The following is a 22,923-nucleotide window of genomic DNA, read 5'->3' on the forward strand; positions in this document are numbered from 1 at the left end:
TCTCCCGAGGAGCGGCGGGCCTCAGGCGCAGGCCTCGGGATTTCTGCCTCTTAGCCCCACACCGCTGACCGCCTCGCCTCCTCCCTTCCTTTCGGTTCCTCATCCAGAGCCCCTCGTGCGGTCTCTCTGTGTCTAAGTAGCTGGGGGTCCTCTCCTGCCCACGTGCCCTCTTCCTTGGGGCTGCACGCCCCTCGGTGTCCTTGAGAATGGAGAGGTTCGAGCCAGTCTCCTTTCTTCCGAGCGGGCCTGGCCCTCTGAGAGCGCGCGTCAGGATGGCGAGGCGCGGCCGAGAGCGGCCCCCTGACGTGCCGTCTCCCCGCAGTACTGCGTGTGCATCGACGACTGCTCCTCCAGCAACTGCATGTGCGGCCAGCTCAGCATGCGCTGCTGGTACGACAAGGTGAGTCTGCGGCCGCGGCGGCGAGTCTCCCACGGGCCCCACACGGAGCCCGGCTGGCCTGGGAAGGAGGGCTGCGGGGAGCCGGCCTCTGGCAGCTGTCGGTGAGCCCAGCCAGGTGCCATTGGGGATACAAGGGGACGGCTCTGGAGGCCGGTGTCCAGCAGAAGCAGCTTAGTATCAGGAGTTCAGAGGTTGTCGGGGGGAACGGAGCCAGGGTGTCCTGGGGTGGGGGTAGGACCACAGCAGAGTCACCTTGGGAGCACGGGGCGTGGCACGGGGGCCGTTCCTGCCTGCCGAGCAGGGGGTGACGGCACGCACCCTGGAGGTGTGTGTGCTCCGTGAGGCACTGCTGTGCCGAGGGTGGGCAAGAGCGAGCATTTCGAGGGTCTCACTGTTCAGAGCAGCCTCGGAAGCCACGGGGACTTCGACTCGGCCATGAGGCCCTGGTGTGGCGGCCGATGGCTTTGCTGTGTCCAGGTGTAGGACAGGAAAGCAGGTGGCCCGGTCGCTGCCAGAGTTGTGGGCCTGCCGGCTGCAAGACGAGACTGCAGCGTGGCAGTGGACGTGGGCTGGGGGCTGATGACCCCACGAAGGAAGTGGAGGGGCCTGTGGGCCACCGGCCTTGGCGATGCTGAGTGTGTTCTGGGAAGAAGGAGGGAGGCGGACCGGGGGGACGGAGACCGGACACCTGTGTACGCTCCCGGTTAATGCTTCCTGTCCACAGCACGGACGTGGAACATGACCCTGGTGCCCCCAGCGTGAAGTCGGACCAGAAACTATTGTTTTAATACCCGTGTTTTAGTTTGTAAAACTGTGTTGGTTTAAGCGTATTTAGTGCGAGTGGCGAGCCACGCTCAGTCCCGACTGCACGTCTGTCCCCAGGACGGCCGGCTCCTGCCCGAGTTCAACATGGCGGAGCCGCCCTTGATCTTTGAATGCAACCATGCCTGTTCCTGCTGGAGGAGCTGCCGGAACCGCGTCGTGCAGAACGGCCTCCGGTGAGCACGAGCCCCTGCGGCCCCTGCCTGAGCGCAGGGCTCTAAGCCCTTCAGTGCTGGGTGATGGCAAGGGTCTCTGTTTTCAAGGTTTGGGAACAGTTGCAGATTTCTTGCAGAGTTCCCTGTATTTTACGGGGGTTTCATACAGACAAGGCTGGGATGTGTTGCCGTGTGCGTGCGTGCTCGCGGTGGAGACACAGGGACGCTGTCTTGTGTGAGCCCTTTGTCCCCGGCTGGTGGTACAAGCTGGCACAGATGACACAAGTCCTGCTTCTGAGCAGCTGGGGGTCGGTGAGTCCTGAGGGACCAGGCTGTCCCACGCGATGAGCTGAAGGCCCGGGAACGGGCTCTTCCCGAGCACTGCCTCTGCCTCGAAGGAGCAGGTGCACAGCGACTGTGGGAAGACTCAGACCGCTGCTGAAACATCCTGTGTTGAGTGAGTGTGTCAGCGACAGCAGTGTGAGCGTGCTCTGGTGTACAGCATTTCAGACCGCGTGGATGCCCTGTTCTTAAGTCACTTGGGGCTCTTGGCCCAGTAAGGTCTGGCCAGCACCCCTTTCACGGGCCGTGCTCAGACACCTTCCTCCGGCATCGCCTGTCCCTGAGCTTATCCTCTTGTGCACGAGCTTGAGAATGGGAAGAGCTCTCTGGCCGTCTGAGGCGTGAGGGCAAATTCACACGCAGCATCGGTCTGGTTTGTCGGCATTGCAGGGTTTCTCTGTGCACCAGCGGTCGGACAGTGCCACTGACCAGCCCGCACGTCCCTGTTTCCCTGTTGGCACGACATCCTCTGTAGGGAGGACACACACGCCCAGCTCCCCCAGGGCCCCTGGACACCCAAAAGGGCAGGTGGGTCCCCATGGCTCTGAGCTTGGAGAGCCCCCACCTACCCTGAGGGGCCAGCAGCGTCTGCTTCTCTGCTCTTCACTGCGGCCCGGGGCCTCGGCCAGACCCGTCCCCGTGTTACAGATGAAGACACAGGCTTTCGGACCGAATTCCGGGGCAACAGTCTCCCATTCCCTGAAGATGTGCCGTGGGCCTCCGTGCACAGGAGGCTCCAAGGAGCTCTCGCGACGGGAAGGCCGTGTCTCGCGCTCTGCTTGCCGCCGTGGCTGGCGGCGTGGTCCGCACTTGAGCCGAGCGCTGGGGAGCTTGGTAGTGAGTGGCTCACCCTGTTTTCCAGGGCCCGGCTGCAGCTCTACCGGACACAGAACATGGGCTGGGGCGTGCGGTCCCTGCAGGACATCCCCCTGGGCACCTTTGTCTGCGAGTAAGTGAGTGCATGCCTAGGTCACTCCAGGGCTGCCGGCTGCCCTGGCGTTTTGGGGACAGTCCGGCAGCGTGGGACGAGGGGCTGCTAGGGCCCTGGCCATGCCTAGGACTTGTGGATGCTCCTGAAAACCAAGTTCCCGTTGTCTCCAACCCTCGCCTACCTCCCTGGCTTTCCACCTGCACTTGGCCTCTCACCAGGTCGTGGCTGTTTTAAGGTGGTGCCGTTCAGTGGCTTTCAGGGAGTGTCGTTGTGGATCCTCGGTCTGAGAAGTTTTCTGTGTCATCTTCTTCTGGGACCTAAAGTTAAACCCCAGCTCGGTCACAGGCATATTCTCCAGAACGTTTGGCCACAAGTCGGGGCCGGGGGAGGGGGCCTGCTCCCTGGCTCGTGGTCAGGGGCGAGGGTCCTGCTCTCCGCTGCTCTCAGCCGCGCCCTGCCTCCCGCAGGTACGTTGGGGAGCTCATCTCTGACTCGGAAGCTGACGTTCGGGAAGAAGACTCTTACCTCTTTGATCTTGACAACAAGGTAACATGTTTGGAGGGGTTGGGGCGTAGAGAGCTGGTTGCGGCCATGCGGCGTGGGAGTGGTAAGAGGCTTGCCCACAGCGGCCCAGTGTCCTCGCCGCCCACCGCGGCGTGCTGGTGCGCTCGGGGCTCGCAGGGTGCCTGCAGTCGGGCCCCTGACCCGGGCGGTCCTCAGGCTTGTGCAGTGAGGAGCCTGCTTCCTTGAGGACGTGAAGCCTGGACGCATCCCACCAGCCCTCTGAACTCCTGCTGCTCACCCGGGGTTAGAGTCCGTGGCTGTCTGAGGGCAGAGGGCCGTGTGTGCACGGCAGCGAACAAATGGGAGCAAGCCTCGTGTGAGGGGCAAGGGTTGCACGTGTGTCCCAGCTGCCCTCCTGGTTGGGGGGACAGTAGGTGGGCCCTGGTCTGCACCCGAGGACCCGGGTTTCTGGGGACGTTTGGAGGCCACCTCAGGCCATCCTCACCCTACCCTCATGCCTGTCCTGCTCTTAGTCCATGACTTGCCTGTTTAAGAACTTCCAGGAGCACGGTCAAGGTGCAGGTGGGGCCCCAGGGCTCTCCTGTAGCCACAGCCGCCAGAGCCCGCAGTAGCTGCCCTTCCCGCTGTGCCCCCCACCCCCGGCCCTGCCCCTGCAGTCAGCTCTCAGAAAGCCACGTTCTGGGGAGAAACCTGTGTCCTGGGTGTTCGCAGTGTGCAGGCCCTGATGTCCCCCCCCCACAGTCCCCTCTGTGGACCTCCTACCCGGTCTTCTGTCCTCTCTTGTCCTTTGAGCGGTTTGCCCTGCACGGTTTGTGCCAGTGCTCTACAGGTCCTGGGGCGAGTGCCCTCCCGTGGCCTTTGTGTCTCGCAGAGGTAGTCGCTCTGTGGCTGTTGAGCTCCCGATGAGGTCTTTTCATGAACGGAAGTCGCTGTTTTTATCGTCGTCCGATTTCTCTGCATCTTCCTCCATGCTGTGGGAGTTCGTAGCGTCCCAGGTGAAGCCAGGCCTTTCACAGCCGAGACCATGTGGGGGCACACGTGCGGCGTCTGCAGAACTTACGCTTGGCCTCCACGGGTAGGCTGATGGTCGTTCTGCTGCAGGGTCCAACTTCTCCCCACGCTGATGTCTGCGTGCCTCAGGACCATTTGTTGAGAAGATCGTCCTTCTCCCCACCGCCCCACAGCACGGCTTTTGTTGTAACGCGAGTGTCCTTCTATGTTGGGGCGCCCCTCTGTCCTGTCTGCTGATGCCGTAGTAACCATCTGACCTGACGTCCTCTTACCTTGGGGTCTGTAGGGCTGTCTTGCTTTTCTTCGTCTTGTTCAGTTTCTGTGTAGGTTTTAGGGTCAGCCGGACAAGTTGTACAACACAGGGCAGCGTTGAACCTGTGACCCACCTCAGGGCCCCTGGGGCACCTGCTTTTGTAGGTGACGAGCACGGTGTCCCCCTCTGCTTGCCGGTCATCCCCAGTTGCCTCCACTAAGGTTCAGTGCTGCTATGTGCAATTCTGTAGATCTTCTCTTGGGCTTTTTCATCTGATTGGTTGTTTTTTATTTTTTTCTAAAGATTTTATTTATTTATTTGACAGACAGAGATCACAAGTAGGCAGAGAGGCAGGCTCCCCGCTGAGCAGAGAGGCCGATGCGGGCTCGATCCCAGGACCCTGGGATCATGACCTGAGCCGAAGGCAGAGGCTTTAACCCACTGAGCCACCCAGGCGCCCCGAGTTTTCATTGCTTATGGGTAATTCCTGGCAGTAGGATTACTGACGTTGGGTGAAAGTGTACGTTTAATAACTTTAAAAGAAAAAGGAGGCAGTTTCCCAGAGTAGTTGTATCACTTTACGTTTCCACCAGCAACAAATGAGAATTTCAAACACTGTAATTTGAATGTGCGTTTTCCTGATGATTTTTTAAAAAGATTTTCTTTATTTGACAGAGCAAGAGTGGGAACACAAGCAGGGGCAGAGGGAGAGGGAGAAGCAGGCTTCCTTCCGAGCCATCCAGGCGTCCCTCTTGATGATTTTTTTTTTTTAAAGAATTTACTTTTAAGTCCTCCTCACACCCAACATGGGGCTCAAACTCAAAACCCTGACATCAGGAGGGCAGGCTCCTATGACTAACCCAGTGGGCACCCGTTTTCTTGATGGTCATTGACGTGAGCGTCTTTTCGTGTGCTAGTTGGTCTCCTTATTTGTTCTTTCGTGCAGGAATTTTAAAAAGTTACTGCCCACTGTTTACTCGGGCTGTGCACCTTCTTCCTGAGTTGTACGGGTTCTTTGTGTTCCTGACTCGTGACCTCTGTTGGACGCGCGCACTGGGTTCCTGACTCGTGACCTCTGTCGGACGCGCGCACTGGGTTCCTGACTCGTGACCTCTGTCGGACGCGCGCACTGGGTTCCTGACTCGTGACCTCTGTCGGACGCGCGCACTGGGTTTTCTCCCCGCCTTTGCCATGATGGTTCATTTTCTTAGCAAGGTCTTCCATAGAACAGAAAATTTTCTTACCGTTTCATGCTTTGCATCCTGAGAATTCTTTGTCTCCCACGAGGTTGTGAAGATTTTCTCCTTTCTCTAGGATTTTCATATCCTTGGCTGCTAGATCCACAGTCCATCTTTTGTGTGGCTCGAGATAAGGCTCGAGACTCCTCTTTGTCCGTGTGAATACACAGTGATTTCAGTACTGGCTGGACGTCGGCTGGAAGAGCCTCTGCCTGGACCGTCGGAAGTAGGTCCATACCTGGACTGTGTTTTGATCCTTTGATTTATTTGCTAACCTCATACTGACCCCACTGTCTCTTCCCTGTTGTCAGCTCAGGGGAAATCTTGGAACCAGGTCATCCCTTTCTAGAGGTCCCTGGAGCTCTCCGGGGTACTCTGGGTTTCCGTATGCATCTAACCAGGGTGTGTGTACTAGAGGAGGCTGCTGGGACTTGACTGGGGCTGTCCAGTCTGTTGATCCACTCCAGGGCGCTGGCATCTGAAGTGTCGAGTCTTCTCCGTTGGCTGGTGTCTGGGCATGGAGCCAGCCTGCCCCAGCAGACCCCAGAGCCTAGTAGGGACGCCGTCCCAGCAGCCCCCTCTCTCCTGCCGGCCGTTGCCTGTGGCTGCCCCGACCCAACTCCCGGCCCTCCAGTCTCCTCGGTCCAGCCCCTCTAGGCTGGGCCCCGCAGGCCGTCCCCTCCAGCCTGCTTCTCGGGCTCGTTCATTCTGGCGGATGATGTACGCCGGAGCTTCCCAGGGTTCACTCCAGCTCAGACCTTGTGTCCCCACTGGTGTAGCCATACCTGTGCCCATGGCGTCTGTGTGTCCACTGCTCACTGTCACCCACTGTCGAAGGCATCAGGAGACTTCTGGTTCTACCTTCAGAATGTGTCTGGGATCTGACTGCCTGTTGCCAAGCCGCCTGCCTTTTCCCTGGGCTGGGCTGTCCCCAGGTTCTGGGTCTGTGCTGGGACCCCAGAGTCTCCCTGTCTTTGCTGTTCTAGAACCTTCTGAATACCCACCTCCTCCCAGCCTCCTTTGCTTGAATCTGCCCTGGTTAACCAGGGTGCCTGCCCACTCTCAGCCTCTCGGAGTAGGGCAGGCTTGCAGGGGCACGGAGCTCCCTTCCCATGGCATTTTTGTCTTAGGAGGGACAAGTAGTTTCTTCATCAGAACTACTTAGAAGAGCAAGCGGCACACCCGTCTGAAGACCCGAGCAGCATCATTCGTGGTGGGAAAGATGCGGTGTTCGCGTGGCCAGGACGGATGCTGGCCCGGCTGGGCAGCGGTCAGGTCTGGGAGAGCTTCTTTGCTCCAAAGATGGGCAGCTCTCCTGTCTCTCTGTGTACCTGTGTCCCTTGCCCACACCGAGTCTCTAAGCTGAGTGTGGTCAGGTGAGCAAAAACTCGGGGTAAACCATAGAAAAACAGTTTTACTGAGAGACACCATGCCAGAGGCTAAGGAAAACGCAGGTGGTATGGGGGGGCTCTGGGGCCCAGGGACCAGTGGGCAGGGGACTCAACTGTGTGCTCCGCGCCTGCGGGGGTGGGGAACCTGCGGCGTGTTCGCCCCGACCCTGGGGAGGGCTGTACGTGTCCTGCAGGCTTTGCGCGATGCTGCTTCCGGTAGGGACCCTCGGAGGGTCTCAGACAGGCTGTGGCCTCCGCTGTGGTGGGGTCCGGTCCTGGCACGAGGGCCTGTGATGTCATGTGCTCCTCGCCCTGAGGACACCCTGGCCCTCCCTGTGCCCCCACACATCCTGCCCAGGTCTAACGGGGCTCGATCCCAGGACCCTGGGATCATGACCCGAGCCGAAGGCAGAGGCTTTAACCCACGGAGCCACCCAGGCGCCCCACTTCCTTGCCTTTCTTACAGAGAAGGTGGCGCACCCGTGGCTCAGGGATCACGTATTCTGAGTGTGTGCACAGGGTTCTCGTTGCTTTGGGGACACTCAGGGTAATCTCAGCCTTTGCTGAGACTTGCAGTAGCGTCTCCCAGGACCCGTCCTGCCCGTGAACCTCTTTGTGGGGCACTCGCCCTCGCCCGAGTCGTGGAGGCTGTGCCCAACCATCCTGTGCTGGCTCTGACAGCCGGAGCGGGACGCTTGGACAGAGGAATTGCACTGGACTCTGTCTCGTTTCTGTGTCTCCGAGATGCTCCCTCTCAGAGGGACGTGCTTTGTCTCCTGTCGTCAGGCCGCCTGAACGGGGGCTGCAGCGTCCTCGTCTGCTCGGGCAGCATCTGGGCCGACTCAGGGCCGGGCGCTGTGCGTTCTACAGAACGTGTCCGTCTCCCCGGTCTGTCGCCCTGGTGCGCGTTGCTGTGTGGGCAGCCCCAGCCCGCCTCTGACGGGCGTCATGTGCTTCGTCCGACTGGCTGGCCAGGCTTGCGTGCGGGCTCGGTCTCTTTCGAGGTGGCGGCTTCCCCCGCCTGCCCTGGCGTCCCCGGCATCCATCCTGCCTTGGCTCAGGCAGGGACTCGTGCACGCGGTCTGAGCCCCACGGTGCCCGGCAGTCACGGGGTCCAGCTCCTCACGCCTCATTCCGCACAAGGTCTTCCCCGTGTGCCCCGCATGGTCGGGCCACGTGCCCTCCAGGGCTGATCGCGGGTTCCTGGGCTGTTTGCAGGAGGGGAGCTGCTTCCTGGGCGGGGGCCGCCTGCACGTTTAGTCCGCGGCACCCGGAGGCAGAGGCCAAAGGCTGTGCCACGCGAGTCATCGTGCGCTTCCCGCCTGGAGGCAGGACTGCTGGATCCGGAGTGCGTCGCCCTCAGTTTTGGGGGAAGGTTGTCCGAGACGACCCTCCGTCACCATTTTGTCTTTCCTTGACCCCTGAGGGTCCTTTGGCTTCTGGTCAGTGCTTTGCCCTCCTCAGGACACACCCCCGGAAGGCCCCCTTCTCCTTCTTCCCTCCCAGACGTGGCACTCGGTTCCTATGTAATAAGTTTCCACAGACGTAGCCATGGGGGACGTCCCTGCTCGCTGGCCGCGCACTGCGAGGGGCAGACCCGGCGCGGGCGGGCTCTCTGCTCAGGGCCCAGGGCAGGCGGGGTTCTCTCGGGAGATGGCGCTCCGGCCTGTCGAGGGTTGCGGGACTCGGCTCCTTGCGTCCCAGGGCAGGTGCCCGTCCCCTTCAGTACCCAGGCCACGCACATTTCTCGCCACGTGGCCCCTCGGACTTCAGGCCCCAGTGCTCTGGCTTTTTCCAGAGAAGACTGCTACTTCAAGGGCTCCCGTGGTAAGGTCAGGCCCCCAGCCAACACCCCTTTCTCACCGTCAGCTCTGGTCCTTTCTGCTCGTGATCACAGGGGTGGCGCTGGGGCGGGGTCCCGGGGCTTCTGAGGTCCTGGCTCCTCTCTGTGCCACTGGGTTCGCAGGACTTGGCAGTGTTGCTGTCACGTGGCTGTGACCACTCAGCCCAAGCGCTGCTTGCGTCCCTCTGTCCCACCTGCCCGCACACTCCGTGTCTCCCAGCCACTCCTTGGGATCTGCTCCTCCATCACCAAGTCCCAGAGAGCTGCCCCCAATCTCCTGCCACACCCTGTGGTCCCCGCAACCCCTTCCGCATGGTAGTAGTGGCGTCCAAACGTCCGATGGTCCACGTCTGGCTCGCGGTGTGGAGTGGGTTGCACCCCGCGGCCCTGAGGCCTGCTGCGCCCCTGCCCCGGACCGCGTTTCTGCCCGCGGTCGGCAGATCTGCAGGCTCCTGCTGGAGCTCCCTGCTCTCCTTCCCACCCGCCAGGACGGTGAGGTGTACTGCATCGACGCTCGCTTCTACGGGAACGTCAGCCGCTTCATCAACCACCACTGCGAGCCCAACCTGGTGCCCGTGCGCGTGTTCATGTCACACCAGGACCTGCGGTTTCCCAGGATCGCCTTCTTCAGCACCCGCCTGATTGAGGCCGGGGAGCAGCTGGGGTAGGTGCCACCGTCCCTAGGGGCCAGCCAAGTTTGGGGACCTTCTAGGTGCGGACGTGGGCCGCTCCTCACAGGCTTATCCTCCGTGGTTCTCTGTGTTTCCACAGCTCGGAGCCGGGACGGACGGCTCTGCTCGGGCTGGGTCCCCCGCTGCTGCCAAGCGGTGTGGGGCCTGGACGCCGCCCTTAGCTCTGCTCTCTCCCCAGGTTTGACTACGGGGAGCGCTTCTGGGACATCAAAGGCAAGTTGTTCAGCTGCCGGTGCGGCTCCCCCAAGTGCCGGCACTCCAGCACGGCCCTGGCGCAGCGGCAGGCCAGTGCCACCCAGGAGGGCCAGGAGAACGGCCTGCCCGACACCAGCTCCTCCACCGCCGACCCCCTCTGAGCGGCAGCCGGCGTGGGGCACCGGGCGTCGGTGCTGTGCACACTGCGGTGGGAGAGGAAGGAGAAGCGGATGTCTAAAGGCCCCGACCTGAGGCTGCAGGGCTGCGAGGCCCCAGCGTGGCGGCCCGGGGGCCGGGGGCGGGCGCTCGGGAACACTCTGGGATTCCGCGCTGGCGTGACCTTGTGAGTTTCTGATGATGGTTTTGTCGTTTCCACGTTTCTCGTTCCCCCTCTGCTCCCCTGGTTCCCGTTCCACTGTGGGGCTCGTTGGCCAAGTCCTGTGGGCCCAGATCCCCGCGTGGCACCTGCCGAAGGCGCAGTCAGCCGCGAGCTGCTCCGTGGACCCGCCTGCCCGAGGCCTGCGTGGCAGGTGCCGTCCCGGGTGCTGTGCGGACGCCGTCCCCACCTCGACCTGGGAGAGGTCCAGGCCGAGCCGTCACTGACTTTGGAGAAAATGTGGGTTTGCTTTTTAAAGAAGTTCTATATCTAGTCCTATATATCAGACCTCTAATGCATTTCTTTCCGAGGAAGCGGTTTGTCGGGTGCAGGAGGGCCGCGGCCCCCGGAGGACCCCGCACCAGCCCCGCCGGCTCAGCGACGCTGGCGCCTTCTGTTGATTTTTAAACCACATGCTATGATGATGAATAAACTGATTTATTTTCTACCATTATTGAACATTAGGACAAATAAAAAACACAAAACACAGACAACGGTGCTGATTCTGGTGTGGTTTCTACTCACCATGTGAAAATAAACTATCAACTGTATAAAGAGAACAAAGTGATTTTAGAATAAAATGCAGGAAAAAACTTTTTTTAAAATGTTAGTCTTGTCGTGGAATAAATTTGCCGTCACCTTTTGTGTGAGGGCCTGCCAGGTCATCTACTTTTCTAAACACTGTAATTAGTGCAGTGGCGGTGGGGTTTTTGTGCGGCTCTTCTAAAACACTCATGATGCAGTCATGTTTATTTTTTTCTGTTAAAATGTTTTTGACAGTTTTAAGAGCAGTCTTTTGGCTCAGACCATTTCTTGTTCTGTTTTCAATGAAATCAATAAAAAAAAGAAGTACTTTAAATGAGGTTTTTATTATGGCATCGTTTCACCTGGTTTCTGCAAAACACGTGCGCTGCCCGTGGGGGCGCTCTAGGGCTCTCGCGCCGCCGGCCGGAGCACCCCCATGGACCTGGACGCTCACACCTTCTTGACCTCGAAGAGCACACCCCGTGCCCGCACCCCAAGGCGGAAGACAAGTCTGTGCGGGTCGTTCTGTGCGCGTGTGCGTGTGTGTGCGTGTGTGTGTTCATGTCTTGGTACGACCAGCACCAGGCACGGAGGCCCAGGTCGTGTTCTCTTCCGGAGGAATAGAGCGTTGTCTTCGAGCAGCCCCAGGTAAGTCCCCAGAAGTGTGGATCGGATCTGCTTTTGAACGTGGTGAGGCTGGAGGACTTTCTTCCCGCGGCGGGAACCTGCTAGTCCCAAACGCACGGCTGTGTGCAGGGCTGGGCTCCCTCACCGGGCGCCTGTAAACTTGAGAAGAAACAGCTGAATGCTTGTTTTCTTTATACACAGAACTCACTCAGACACGTTCAGACGTTTATCTGAAACGGTAGCAGCTCTCTACGCTTTGTAAACAGCCCAGGCAGGATGCCCTCCCCCCGCACACCCCACCCCTCCATCCCCTAGGCCCTTGGAAAGGGGACTGTAGGCCTGGGTGTGCGGGAACGTCCGTGACCCCTTGGGACAGAGGTGGGGCTGATCCTACACAAGGTCGATGCCCCTTCCTCCAGGAGGTCTCTGGCTTGGCTCCCCAGCCTGTCTTTCTTCTCTGGGTAGTGCCTTAGGGCCAGGGCTGTGCTGGGGCAGCAGACCCCTAGGAGGCGGCGTCCCAGAGGCAGTGGGTAGGGTGGCAGGGGGTCCACGTAGAGCTTGGGTTTCAGGCCTTGTGGACCCCACCAGCCCTACGTGGCCCTGCCCCCAGCACCCTTCCTTGGGTTCTGAGCTCATTACCTTGCAGGCAACCAGTGGTGCACTGGGCCAGGTGCGGGGTGTGCATGCAGTTGTCTGTTAAACTGGGACTCAGTCCAGTTGAAAACTTCTGCTGTGTTAGGACAGCCTGTGGGGTAAGTGAACCGCCCTGCCCCCCCCCCCACCATAGCGAGTTGCGCGGCCTCTGAAAGAAGCCCCCACAGGCTCTGGCTTTGAGGGGCCCGATGTCCGTGCGTCGGGCCGCTGGGTCTTATCTGGTCCAGGAGGGTTCCACGGTGACCACCTCAGCTCCAGCTGTTGATGTCCCTGCCCCAGCCCTGCGGCCGGGGTGGGGGAGGGGCCTGTGCTACAGCAGGGTGCAGACTGCAGGGGTGGGTGTAGGCCTCGCTCGGAGGTGGGGTGGGTGGGTGAGAGGCCCCCTCTGACTGAGACCTCCCTGCAGGGCAGCTGGAAGTGACCACAGTCACCCCGGCTGCCACTCTCATTGCCAGACACAAACCCGCACATGACAACTGGAGAGACATTGGGAACCCACCAGCAGTGCCCCTTCTTGGCCTCCCCTCACTTGTGTGGACGTTTGTCCTGTTTGTGGCCCGTGAGTGACTGCAGTTGCGTCCTCGCTGATGGCACATGGACGTCTGCAGTCTCCACTAACAACAGCGGCGCCGAGAGGAAGTGTTCCGTGCGCCTTCCTCGTGTGGCCATTGTCTTAGAGAAGGGGTCAAAGGGCATTCCACAGCAGACATTGCGGAAGCGAGCCCTGAAAACCCGCCCCTAAAATGTTTGCCAGCCTTTGCCTCCACCAACAGCGTATGTTTCCCAGGCCTCACACACTCCGCGGTCACGCTCCCTGCTGGCTCCAGTCAGCCAGAGCCAACGACACCTCCGCACGGTAGAGCTCACACCGACCAGCCGGTCTGCGGCACAGGCGGCCTCTCCCCTCACATGGTTCGGTGCAAGATCTCGTCGCGCTTGCGTTTCCCTTACTGGTTTGTGTGCCCTGTCTATGCACTGTAGCTTTGTACCCATACTGAATTTAAGCTTTTTACGTGCTGAAATCTGACCGTGACTTCTGATTACGCACTATATCTAGAATATCCTTCTCTGCTTCCAAATTATAAAAATATTCTCCAGCACTTTATCTGGTGTTTTACTTTTCAGTTTAGCTCTTGAATCTAGGTGGGATTTATTTGGTGTCGGGGTGAAATTAAATTAATATTAATTTAATATTTTAAAAATTGGGGTATGGTTTACATAGGGTGAAGTGCGTAGGTTTTATGTGTATAACTCAGTAAATTTTGACAGACACCTTTGCCCGTGTAACCCGTCCCTTAAATAGGACATTCCCATCTGTCACCGGGAAGTTTCTTTCTGTTCTTCCCAGCTGGTTCCTGTCCCCAAGAGGCATCTCCTGTTCAGGTTTCTCTCAGCAGAGACAAGGTTTTTCCTTTGGTGGAACTTTGTGCAGACAGGGCGTCGGTGGATCAGTATGTCTCCCAGCTTCTCCTGCTCCGTTTTTGTTGTTGGTGGTGCACGTCGGTTGATTGCCAGAATTACCCAGCCCCCACTGCACGAACATTAGCGTCTCTGGTCTGGGGCTGTCATCCGTCAGGCGCCTGCGAGCACTCGGCCGCAGTCGGGAGCGTTGAGTTTGTCCGTTGGGGGGATGTCCCGGGCGCGGGTTTACCGTGGCCGTGGCGCTCCATGCAGGCCTGCACAAGAGCGCTTCCCGTCTTTGATTTCGCCCGCTCTGGTGGGCGCAGGGTGGCATCGTGGCTTTTATCTGTGTTCCTGGTGACTGTGGCAGAGCCCCTTTCGGACCCATGCTGTCCGTGTGTAGATCTTCGTTTGCAAGGTATGTGGCCTTTTGCGTATTTCTTAGTTGGACTCTCTTTCTGCTGGGAGCAGAGGAGCTGTTTGCGGATTGTAGACCAAGTCCTCGGCAGAGGGACGTATTTCGGTGTTTTCACTCGGTCTGTTACTTTGTGTTCCTTTTCCTAAGAACAGAAGTTTACAATTTTGGGCAAGTCTAATGTCTCTTTTCTGGGTGGGGAAGTGGGGTGTTCTCCGTCCCATTCCGAGATCGGGAAGGTCATCTGGCGTTCTCTTCTAAAGCGTTATGGCTTCACATGTATTTCGGTGTGTGACCCATCTTCAGCAAGCGCTTGCGGGAAGGAGGAGGTAGCGATCGAGCTACATTCCCGTCTGATGTGGGCCTCCAGCCCTTCTGCCCTTACCTGATTGTTTAGAAGATTGGGAGTCTCCCACTCAAAACGCTTTGGTTCCTCTGTAGAACGTTCATTGACGTGCACACGTGGACTTCATTTAGGAACTGTTCGGTTGCATTGAGTATTTGCATGTCTCTGTGTTTTTATTACTGTAGCTTAGAGTATCACGATCACAAGTGGTGTAAATGTTCCAAATTGTTCTTATTCTTTTCTTACTGTTTTTTAAAGATTTATTTATTTATTTGACAGAGATCACAAGTAGGCAGAGAGGCAGGCAGAGAGAGAGAGGGAGAAGCAGGCTCCCCGCTGAGCAGAGAGCCCGATGCGGGGCTTGATCCCAGGACTCTGAGATCATGACCTGAGCCGAAAGTAGAGGCTTAACCCACTGAGCCACCCAGGTGCCCCCAAATCGTTCTTATTCTTAAAGATGATTCTTTAGCTCTTTTAGCTACCCTGGGACCTCTGTATTGTTTTTTTAAGATTTTTTATTTGTCTTAGAGAATGAGCAAGAGCATGGGGTGGGGGGCAAAGGCAGGGGAGGAGCAGACTCCCTGCTCAGCAGACCCCAGCCAGAAAGTTCAGGACCCCAGCCAGAAAGCAGATGCTCAACTGTGAGCCACCCAGGCGCCCAAGGGCCTTTGTAGTTTTTTTGGCTTTTTTGCTTTTGTTTTGACAGAGATCACAAGTAGGCAGAGAGGCAGGCAGAGAGAGGGGGAGGCAGGCAGAGAGAGGGGGAAGCAGGCTCCCCGTCAAGCAGAGAGCCCCGTGTGGGGCTTGATCCCAGGACCCTGAGATCACAACCCGAGCCGAAGGCAGAGGCTTTAACCCACTGAGCCACCCAGGTGCCCCGGGCCTTTGTATTTTTATGTAAGTTTCAGAAAGAGCATATACATACTTAACAACAAAAAGCTGGTGGGATTTTTTTTTTTAACTTTTTAAAATCAACTTTGTTGAAATGTGATTCACATATCATAAAATGCTCTCATCTTAAGGGGTCCATGATTTTTGACGAATGTTTGTGCCCCTATAATTACCACCACAAAGTGTAAAGAACACCTTCATTTCCCCCCAAACTTCCCCTTGCCTCTCTGAAGTCTACCCCACCCTGCTCTGGTCCTATTCTAGATTTTTCTATAGTTGCAACCCTACCGTGTGCACTTTGCTACCTCACAATTTAAAAATACATGTTAAGCCAAAGACTCCAGGTAGACTCTCACACATACAGGAGAGCTGCAGGACAAAGCCTTGCTTCTCTGAACCGTGTGAGGATCACCAGCTCGACCCTCCATCGTCCCTGCAAGGATGTTCTCCTGTGTGACCAACACCAGACTGTGCGGCTCTGCTCCCATAGACCCGGTGCGGCGTTCGCCTTCGTCCAGCCCCGCTCACTGGAGCCCGTGGGTCCAGCCTGGCTTTCTGTTCCGTTCAGTGGTCCTGTCTTCAGTCATCTTCAAGGCGGAATAGTTAAGTCTCCTTGGTTTTCAAGTTCACGTGTAGAACGCCCTTGGTTTGGACTTGCCCGTGTCCTCTGGATTCGAGGAGGTTGTACATCTTTGACAGGTACACCATGGAGGTGGGACCGAGTTCCCAGCACCTCCCGTTAGGTGGCCCACGAGTCGGATTTGGTCCCCATACAGACAAGGCAGCCTTCAGTGCTCGTGGTGTCTGCCAGCCTCCCCCACCGCAGTCTCCTCTTCCGTGCTGAAATCCATGCTGTTGGGGGAAAGCACTGGGGGACTGTGGAGGCGCCGTCCTTTGCCACAATTCCGACTTCTCTGTAGGCGTGTGGGCTCACAATCTCCTATTCTGTGGGTTGTGTCTGTTTCTGTTGCTTGTGTGGGTGCTGGAAACGCCAAAGATTGGCCATGGTGGGCACTCTTTGAAGGCTGCCCCTCTCCCTGACATGTCCTGTCCTCCCGGAGCACCTCTGACGTTATGGCCCGTCCAGATGTTCTGCCTCCAACCTGGTAGGAGTCCACTTCCTGGAATTTAAATTCGCCAGTTTTGCTACTTGTTTTCTCTTTATTTCATCTGTCCTTCGTTCCTTTGTTTCTCTCTTTCTGCTTTCTCCTATATTAAGTGTTTTCACAAGCTGTTCCGTCCCCTCTGTTGGCTTGGTACCTGCACCCCTTGCTCGTGGTTTACAGATCGTGCCAGGCGTCCCTGCGTGAATGCGCATCCCGCTCAGCAAAGCCCACCCTCGTGTGATGTGACCCTGAACCGTGTTGCGTATGTCAGGTCGTATATCTCACGTGAGAGCCCATGCTCGTTAGTCCCACTGCCCCCTATCTTCGCTGTACTGCCCGACATTGTACTCCCTGTGGCTCATACCCCAGGACACTGTTGCTCTTTTTGCTTTAATTAACCACTTATTATTCTTTCCATGTGTCCACTCATTTTTTCACTGGTGTCTGTTTGTTTCTTGTAGCGGTTTCACCGAAACCCAGGGGGTGCTTGTCTTGACTGTCCTTGGCTTTGTCGGGCTTCACAGACACTGCATGTCTTCCAGGTCGGAGGTCTGCAGTGACCCTGCTCCGGCGGGAGTGGCAGACCGGCTTCCAGCAGCTTCTGCTCCCTGCTGCCTCCGTGTCACGTTTTGGTAATTCTCACAACACCTGGGAGGTTTTCCCTGCTCTTACATTTGGCACGGTGGTCCGTGGTGGCTCGGGGTGTTGCCGCTGTGTATGTCGTGGGCGCGTGAAGCACGCCATGGCAGACGGCAGGCTTCCTCGGTTAGGGTCGTGTGGGCTCTGACTGCCCCAGCGCACAGCGGGTCCCCATCTCTGTCCCTTCCTCAGGCCACCCCATTCCTTAAGACACAACAGCCCTGAGATGGGGCCAGTCAGGAGCCCCACGATGGCCGCCCAGGTGAAAGGAAGAGCCGCACACTCTCCCTTCAGATCCAGAGCCCAAAGCGACCCTGCGGAGGGAGGAAAGCCCACCGGGCCGGGGGGCTCCCACACCGGCCGGCGGCCACACCGTGAACGCAGAGGCCGCCTCCGAGACCACGGGCGAAGAGAGTGATCCGGCCTTGCTGCAGACCCCGAGGCCGCACCCGGGGGAGGGCCAGCCGCAGCCCCCCAGAGCGAGGCCCCGGCCCCGCAGTCCGCGCCGGCTCAGGAGAGCCGAGGCCGCGGGGCGGTCGGCGGCGGCAAGCGGTGGCTCCCGACGCTGACGGAGCGACGCCGAGTCCCTGACGGGAGGCGGCGGCAGAAGCCCGGGCTAACCCGCCGGAGCGGCCGGACTCGCTCACCAGCCCCGAGAGCCTCGGCAACAGCCGTCGGTGCCCACGGAGCGGCGCCGTGTCGGGGAAGATGCCGCGCAGGGCCGTCGGGGCGAGGGAGGGCCGCGGGCCGCAGGGCTTCCGCGGACGGGCCGGCTCTTGCCAGGGGCCGAGCCGGCCGGTGACCGCAGTCGAGGCCGGTGCCCGCGACTTTCCGAAAGTCCCCGGGCCCGTGGGGACGGCGCGCCCGCTGCCGGCGCGGTCTGCTCGGTGCCGTCGGCCCGCTGGGGAGGCCCCGCTGCCCCCAGAGACGGACTCCCGCCCCACGTCAGCGCGCCCCGGCCCCGGCGCCCCGGCGCAGGCTTCCCGCCGGCCCGCGGCCCCGCGGAGGAGCGCGCTCCGCCTCCAGGCCCGCCGGGAGCATCGACTGCGCGAGGCTGCGGTGGCTCCTCCGACGGGTCTGGGCCAAGCGGGCCGGAAGCCCCCCGGAAAGGCCCCGTCGCGCCGGAGGCCGCCGCACACGCGCCGCGCTCAGGGGAAGGGGCGCCGTCGCGGGCCGGACGCGAGTCTGGCAGAAACGGGGTCTGAGGGGATCGGCCGTCCGCGGCTGAGGACCCGCGCCCGGGGCTGAGCAGGGCCCGCGGCTGCTGGAGACGAAGCCACTCCGGGGAGACGCCGTGAAGGCCGCTGCGGCGACGAAGGGTCGAGAAGGCGGCTTCGGGGGCCGTGGAAGCGGCAGCAGGGCTGGGAGCTCGGACTCGGCTTCCCGGGACGTTCCGCCGCGGGTCAGACGCCGCCGCACGGCACCGCCTGCTGCGGAAGTCGCGGGGGACGGAAGACGCGGCGCCGCGGCTCCTCTGCCGTCCTCCTCCCGGAAGCCTCCGCGGACCCGGCCTCGGCGCCCGCGCCCCGACCGACGAGGCGGGACCGTCGGCAGCGGGCGGGTCAGGACGGGGCGCAGGCCGGGCTGGGGTCGCTACTCCGCGGCGAGGTCCTTCCCGACGAAGGCACCTCGCGGAGTCTCCGACGGACGCCGTCGCGCACCCGGCGGGCTGCGGGGCGGCGCGAACCGGACTCGGCCGCGCGCTCGCCCCACTCGCTGCGCGGCGACGGGCCCTTCGCGGTGGCTCCCGGAGCCCGGCCCTCCGGGTGCCTCTGCCTCTCTGAGTGCCCGGGTTCCGTGTTCTTCCGCGTCGAAAGCCGGTGGTTCCGAGCGCGAGTATCGACTCGGCTTCCCGCCGCGGACCGCGCGGCTGGGCTCCCGGCGCGGGAGCGCCCACGCGCCCTTCCTCTGCAGCCGCCTCTCCCCTTCCGGCCGCGCCCTCCCCTTCCGGCCGCGCCCTCCCCTTCCGGCCGCGCCCTCCCCTTCCGGCCGCGCCCTCCCCTTCCGGCCGCCGCCCCTCCCCTTCCGGCCGCCGCCCCTCCCTTCCGACCACGCCCTCCCCTTGCAGCCGCCCCTCCCCTTCCGGCCGCCGCCCCTCCCCTTCCGGCCCCTCACGTTTCCACACGGCGGGAGACGCGCCGTAAACGCGCTGCAGGGCGGGAGCGAGTCAGAGGCCCACTGGGCCCGGCGTCTTCCTCACGGCGAAGCTTCGTGAATATCCACATCTTTCATGCAAAAATGAGCCGGTAAAGCGCGCCGTTCGTGGACTCGGCTGGCTGCGCGCGCTCTGCGTCCGCGACCGTTCGTGCCCCTGCCGACCGCGCGGCGGGGACCGGCCCCTCCTCGACGGCGGCGGAGCTGCTGGTCGGGACGGTGCCCGCGGCCACGCAGCTCCCCCGGGCGCCCCGAGCCCCTGGTGACCCCGTCGGGGGCCGTGGCCCGCCGGGCTCTGCCTTAGGCCGCTGCGGATCCCTCCGTGGTCGCGCCCGCGCCTCCCCGCGAAGCGACGGGCGTCTCGCGGTCCTGGCCTTCCCGGTGGCCTCGCGAGCCTCGCGGGTCTGACGGAGCGTGCTCAGCCCTTGTCGTAGCGCCGGCGCGCGCCGGGTCCCCGGGACACCTGCCGTTGTGGGGTCGCCTTCGTGGCTCTCCGGAAAGGAGCTTCGGGCCTTTGCGTTCCCTTCTTGACGCTGGACGTGCTCGGCCCGCGGCGGCGCCGTGCGGGTCCGCCCGTGCCCGCCCGGCTCGAGGGCCACAGCCCCGCCGCTCTCCCGGGGGCGTCGCCTTCCGCTGGCACCAGCCTTCCTGGGTGTCTGGCCGGGGCGCTTTCTCCTCGCCCCTTTCCGTGTTTCGTTTCCGTTCACTCCGCCGTTCCAGGTTAGCTTCGTTTACGGACGTGTCACCTTCCACCATTTGTCCTTTTAAAAATCCCGTTTCTCCAGGGAAAGGTCCGGAAGCAGACGCAGCCCCAGGTGGGAGCCGCGGGAGAGGCATCGGCACGGACCGGGGTGGTTCTCGCGGGGCCGCTCTGGCCGCGGGGGGCCGCTGGCTAGATCCGGGAACACGGGACCGCAGCAAAGGCCTTGGAGGTTTGCTGGCCTTGGAGGGAGGCTGCCCAAGGTCGCAGACCACAGAGAGGACAGCGCCCGCGCCACAAAGGGCTCCTGCCCCGAAAGGTCAGCGGCGTCCCATTGGACCAACCCGGTGATGGAGAAGCTGACTGAAAAGGTGGGGGTGGGGAAGCGCAGCGGGAGCCCAGGGTCACCAGCCGGGCAGTGAGGGCTGGAGCGAGGCCGCTGGCCACAGATCTCCCAGGCTGCTCGGGGAGCTTGGATTTTGAAAGTCAGGGGGAGAGTGATGTGGTGGACACTGTGCTTTGGGAAACGGCTCTGGCTGCTGAGGAGAAGGGACAGGGAGCAGCCCCCCACGCCGGCCGGGGCAGAGGAGGAGGAGGGACAGGGAGCACCTCCGGAGCTGGGTCGGCCGGCAGGGCAGTGTGCTGGGCGCGGGGAGTGGGAAGGATCTTCAGCGAGCAGTTTCGCTCCCCGTCCCCCCGCGTCGCGGCACAGCTGAGGACGGCAGGGAGGAGCACTGACCTTGCTCTCTTCATCATGGGCTTCCCTTCCGGCCGGGGAGGCAGGTGCCAGAGTCGCAGATAGACGCTTCAGCAGGACGTGCGGACGCCGTGCTGGACGAGCAGCTGTTCTGCAGCCGCTGCTGAGACCCGAGGTGTGCACTGGTTGTCCAGGCAGGGGCAGCGTGAGCCCGCGTGCAGCCTCGCAAACGGCGAGGTGGGTGAGGCGGGCGAGGCTGGTACGGTTCTAGAAAAATAGAGCTGAATCAAACTGACCCAAGAGGAGATAGAAAACCTGAACACTTATAACCTTTAAAGATAGAGGATCAGTAATTAAAATCACAAAGAAGGGGCGCCTGGGTGGCGCAGTATGGTAAGCCTCTGCCTTTGGCTCAGGTCATGATCCTGGGGTCCTGGGATCGAGCCCGGCATGGGGCTCCCTGCTTAGCAGAGAGCCTGCTTCCCCCTCTCCCTCTGCCTGCCTCTCTGCCTACTTGTGATCTCTCTCTGTCAAATAAACAAATAAAATCTTAAAAAATAAAATCACAAAACATTATCCCAAGCCATTGAGCTCCACTGAATTTTCAAAGTACAAATTCTCTATAGAAATGCTCTTGAACTCAAAGGACAGCATAACCTTGATACCAGACTCTGGTAGGAATGGGGGCAAGAGGGAAACTGCAGGGTGATGTCGTTCAGAGACCAGCGGTGGAAACTCCAGACCAGTTGTTAGTAAACCAAATCTCACTAGTGCCTCAAGACAATAATCAGTCACGACCAAGTCTGATCTGCCCTGGGAAAGAGAGGGTGGTTTCCCTCCAGGAAATCAATTACTGCAAGCCACCGTCTCAGCGTACAGGAGAAAACTCAGAGGACTGTGCTAACGCAGAAAGGCATTTGGTAAGATTCATCTATTCATGATAAAACTCCTTGAAATTAAGACTAGAGGAGAATTTCCTGATCTGGTGAAGGCACCTACTTTTCATAAGGGACTTAGCAAACATGCTTCCTGGTGAAAGGTTGAGAGTATTTTAAGATGGGGAATGAGCCAGTGTGCCCACTGTCACATTTTGGGACATCATTGTACCAGCTGGCACGGGAAGATAAGAAAAAGAAACACAAGATACAAGAATTGGAAAAGGAGAAATGAACTTATTTTTTCAATATTATCTACATAGGAAATAAATCTAACAATAAATGTTTAGAATTAAGCAGAAAACTTAGCAATGTTGCTTATACAAAGAAAGCTGCATTTCCAAATATGAGCAACAGAAAATGTGACTTTAAAAATGGAATCTTTTATTATAGCATAAAAATGTAAAGCACGGCAGAATAAAGCTCATATAAATGCAGGACCTAATTTATGGAGAAAATGATAAAGCTTTTTGAAATAACTAAAGACCGCTCAGATAAATGAAGATATGTATTTTGCTCATGCATTGAGAGTCTCAGTATCACAAGGATGTTTATTTTCCCCAAATTGATCTTTTTACTTATTTTTTTTTAAGTGCAAGAGGGAAAGGAGTTGGGGAGTGGGAGGGACAGTGGAGAGGGAGAAGCCTAAGCAGACTCCATGTCCATCGTGGAGCCCCACGTGGGGTTGCGTCTCGTGATCCTGAGAAAATGACCTGAGCCAAAATCAAGAGTCGGACGCAACCCACTGCGCCACCCAGGCACTCCCCCCTCCCCAACACTGATCTTTTGAGTCTACGCAATTCCTGTCAAAAGCCCATTGTGTGTGTTTGTATACGCTGAGAAGTTTGATTCGAAAAATTACTTAGACAAAAGAGTAGCAAGAATAGCAAAAATTCTCCTGCAGGAGAAAACCCAGGTAGATTTTATACATTAATACGGTATGGTGCTGGCCCAGAGATGGAGCCATCGTGCGAGGGGAACTGAGAACCCGAGGGACAGACCCACACGTACACACAACTCTGCTGTAGGAAGAAGCTGGCTTTGAAGGGGGGAAAGGGTGCCTTTCAACCAATGGTGTTCTGACAATTCAATTATATAAAAAATTAAAGTAGATTCCTTCCTTACAGCATACAGGAAGATCAGTTGAATGTGGCTTAAAATGCAAGAAGCAAATGTATAAATTTTAGGAAAGAATATAGGAGAGCAGCGTACTCTTAACATTCTAAAATAAATTCCAAGAGTATCTTCACAACAGAAAATTGAGGAAGAATTTCTTATGATTCAAAAATCCTAAAACATAAAGGAAAAACTGGGTAGATTTAGGTTACATCATAATGAGTACATCTGTATCACGGATGAGAGAAGGCTTTCCAACACTTAAACCTGACAGGCTCATACAAGAACATGGAAGGACTTTGACAAGTTAATACGGAGAAAGGTGACCTCATCGAAGATGAAGACTTGAAGGGTGTTTGATCACGGGGAGTCGTGGATGCGTGATGAATACAGGAGAAGCTGCCCGACTGTATGGGTAACCAAGGAAATGCAGGGTAAAAGCCATAGTGAGATATTGGAAATGCCCACTGGATAGACATGTTGTCCTGATAATACCAGAGTGTTGGGGGGATGCTGAAGGAGCATCAGTCGTACCCTCTGGGC

The 22,923-nt window shown here is 58.9% G+C and overlaps 1 protein-coding gene across 5 annotated transcripts in view; it reads left to right on the plus strand.

The window, feature by feature from the left end:
* Positions 1 to 11,031, plus strand: part of EHMT1 (euchromatic histone lysine methyltransferase 1) — a gene marked incomplete at its 5' end in the record, with an annotated part of 138,329 nt that extends 127,298 nt beyond the window's left edge. For all 5 annotated transcript variants that reach the window (XM_080819252.1, XM_080819250.1, XM_080819254.1 and 2 more), the window contains 6 exons: positions 323 to 400; positions 1,283 to 1,398; positions 2,582 to 2,668; positions 3,118 to 3,196; positions 9,400 to 9,575; positions 9,782 to 11,031. In XM_080819252.1, the coding sequence (XP_080675378.1) occupies positions 323 to 400; positions 1,283 to 1,398; positions 2,582 to 2,668; positions 3,118 to 3,196; positions 9,400 to 9,575; positions 9,782 to 9,959 (714 nt within the window). In that variant the 3' untranslated portion in view covers positions 9,960 to 11,031. The remainder of the gene's footprint in view (positions 1 to 322; positions 401 to 1,282; positions 1,399 to 2,581; positions 2,669 to 3,117; positions 3,197 to 9,399; positions 9,576 to 9,781) is intronic.
* Positions 11,032 to 22,923: the final 11,892 nt, after the last annotated feature.

This window comes from Martes martes (assembly GCF_963455335.1).
Source record: "Martes martes genome assembly, chromosome: 12".
In the NCBI taxonomy this organism is placed as follows: Eukaryota; Metazoa; Chordata; class Mammalia; order Carnivora; family Mustelidae; genus Martes; species Martes martes.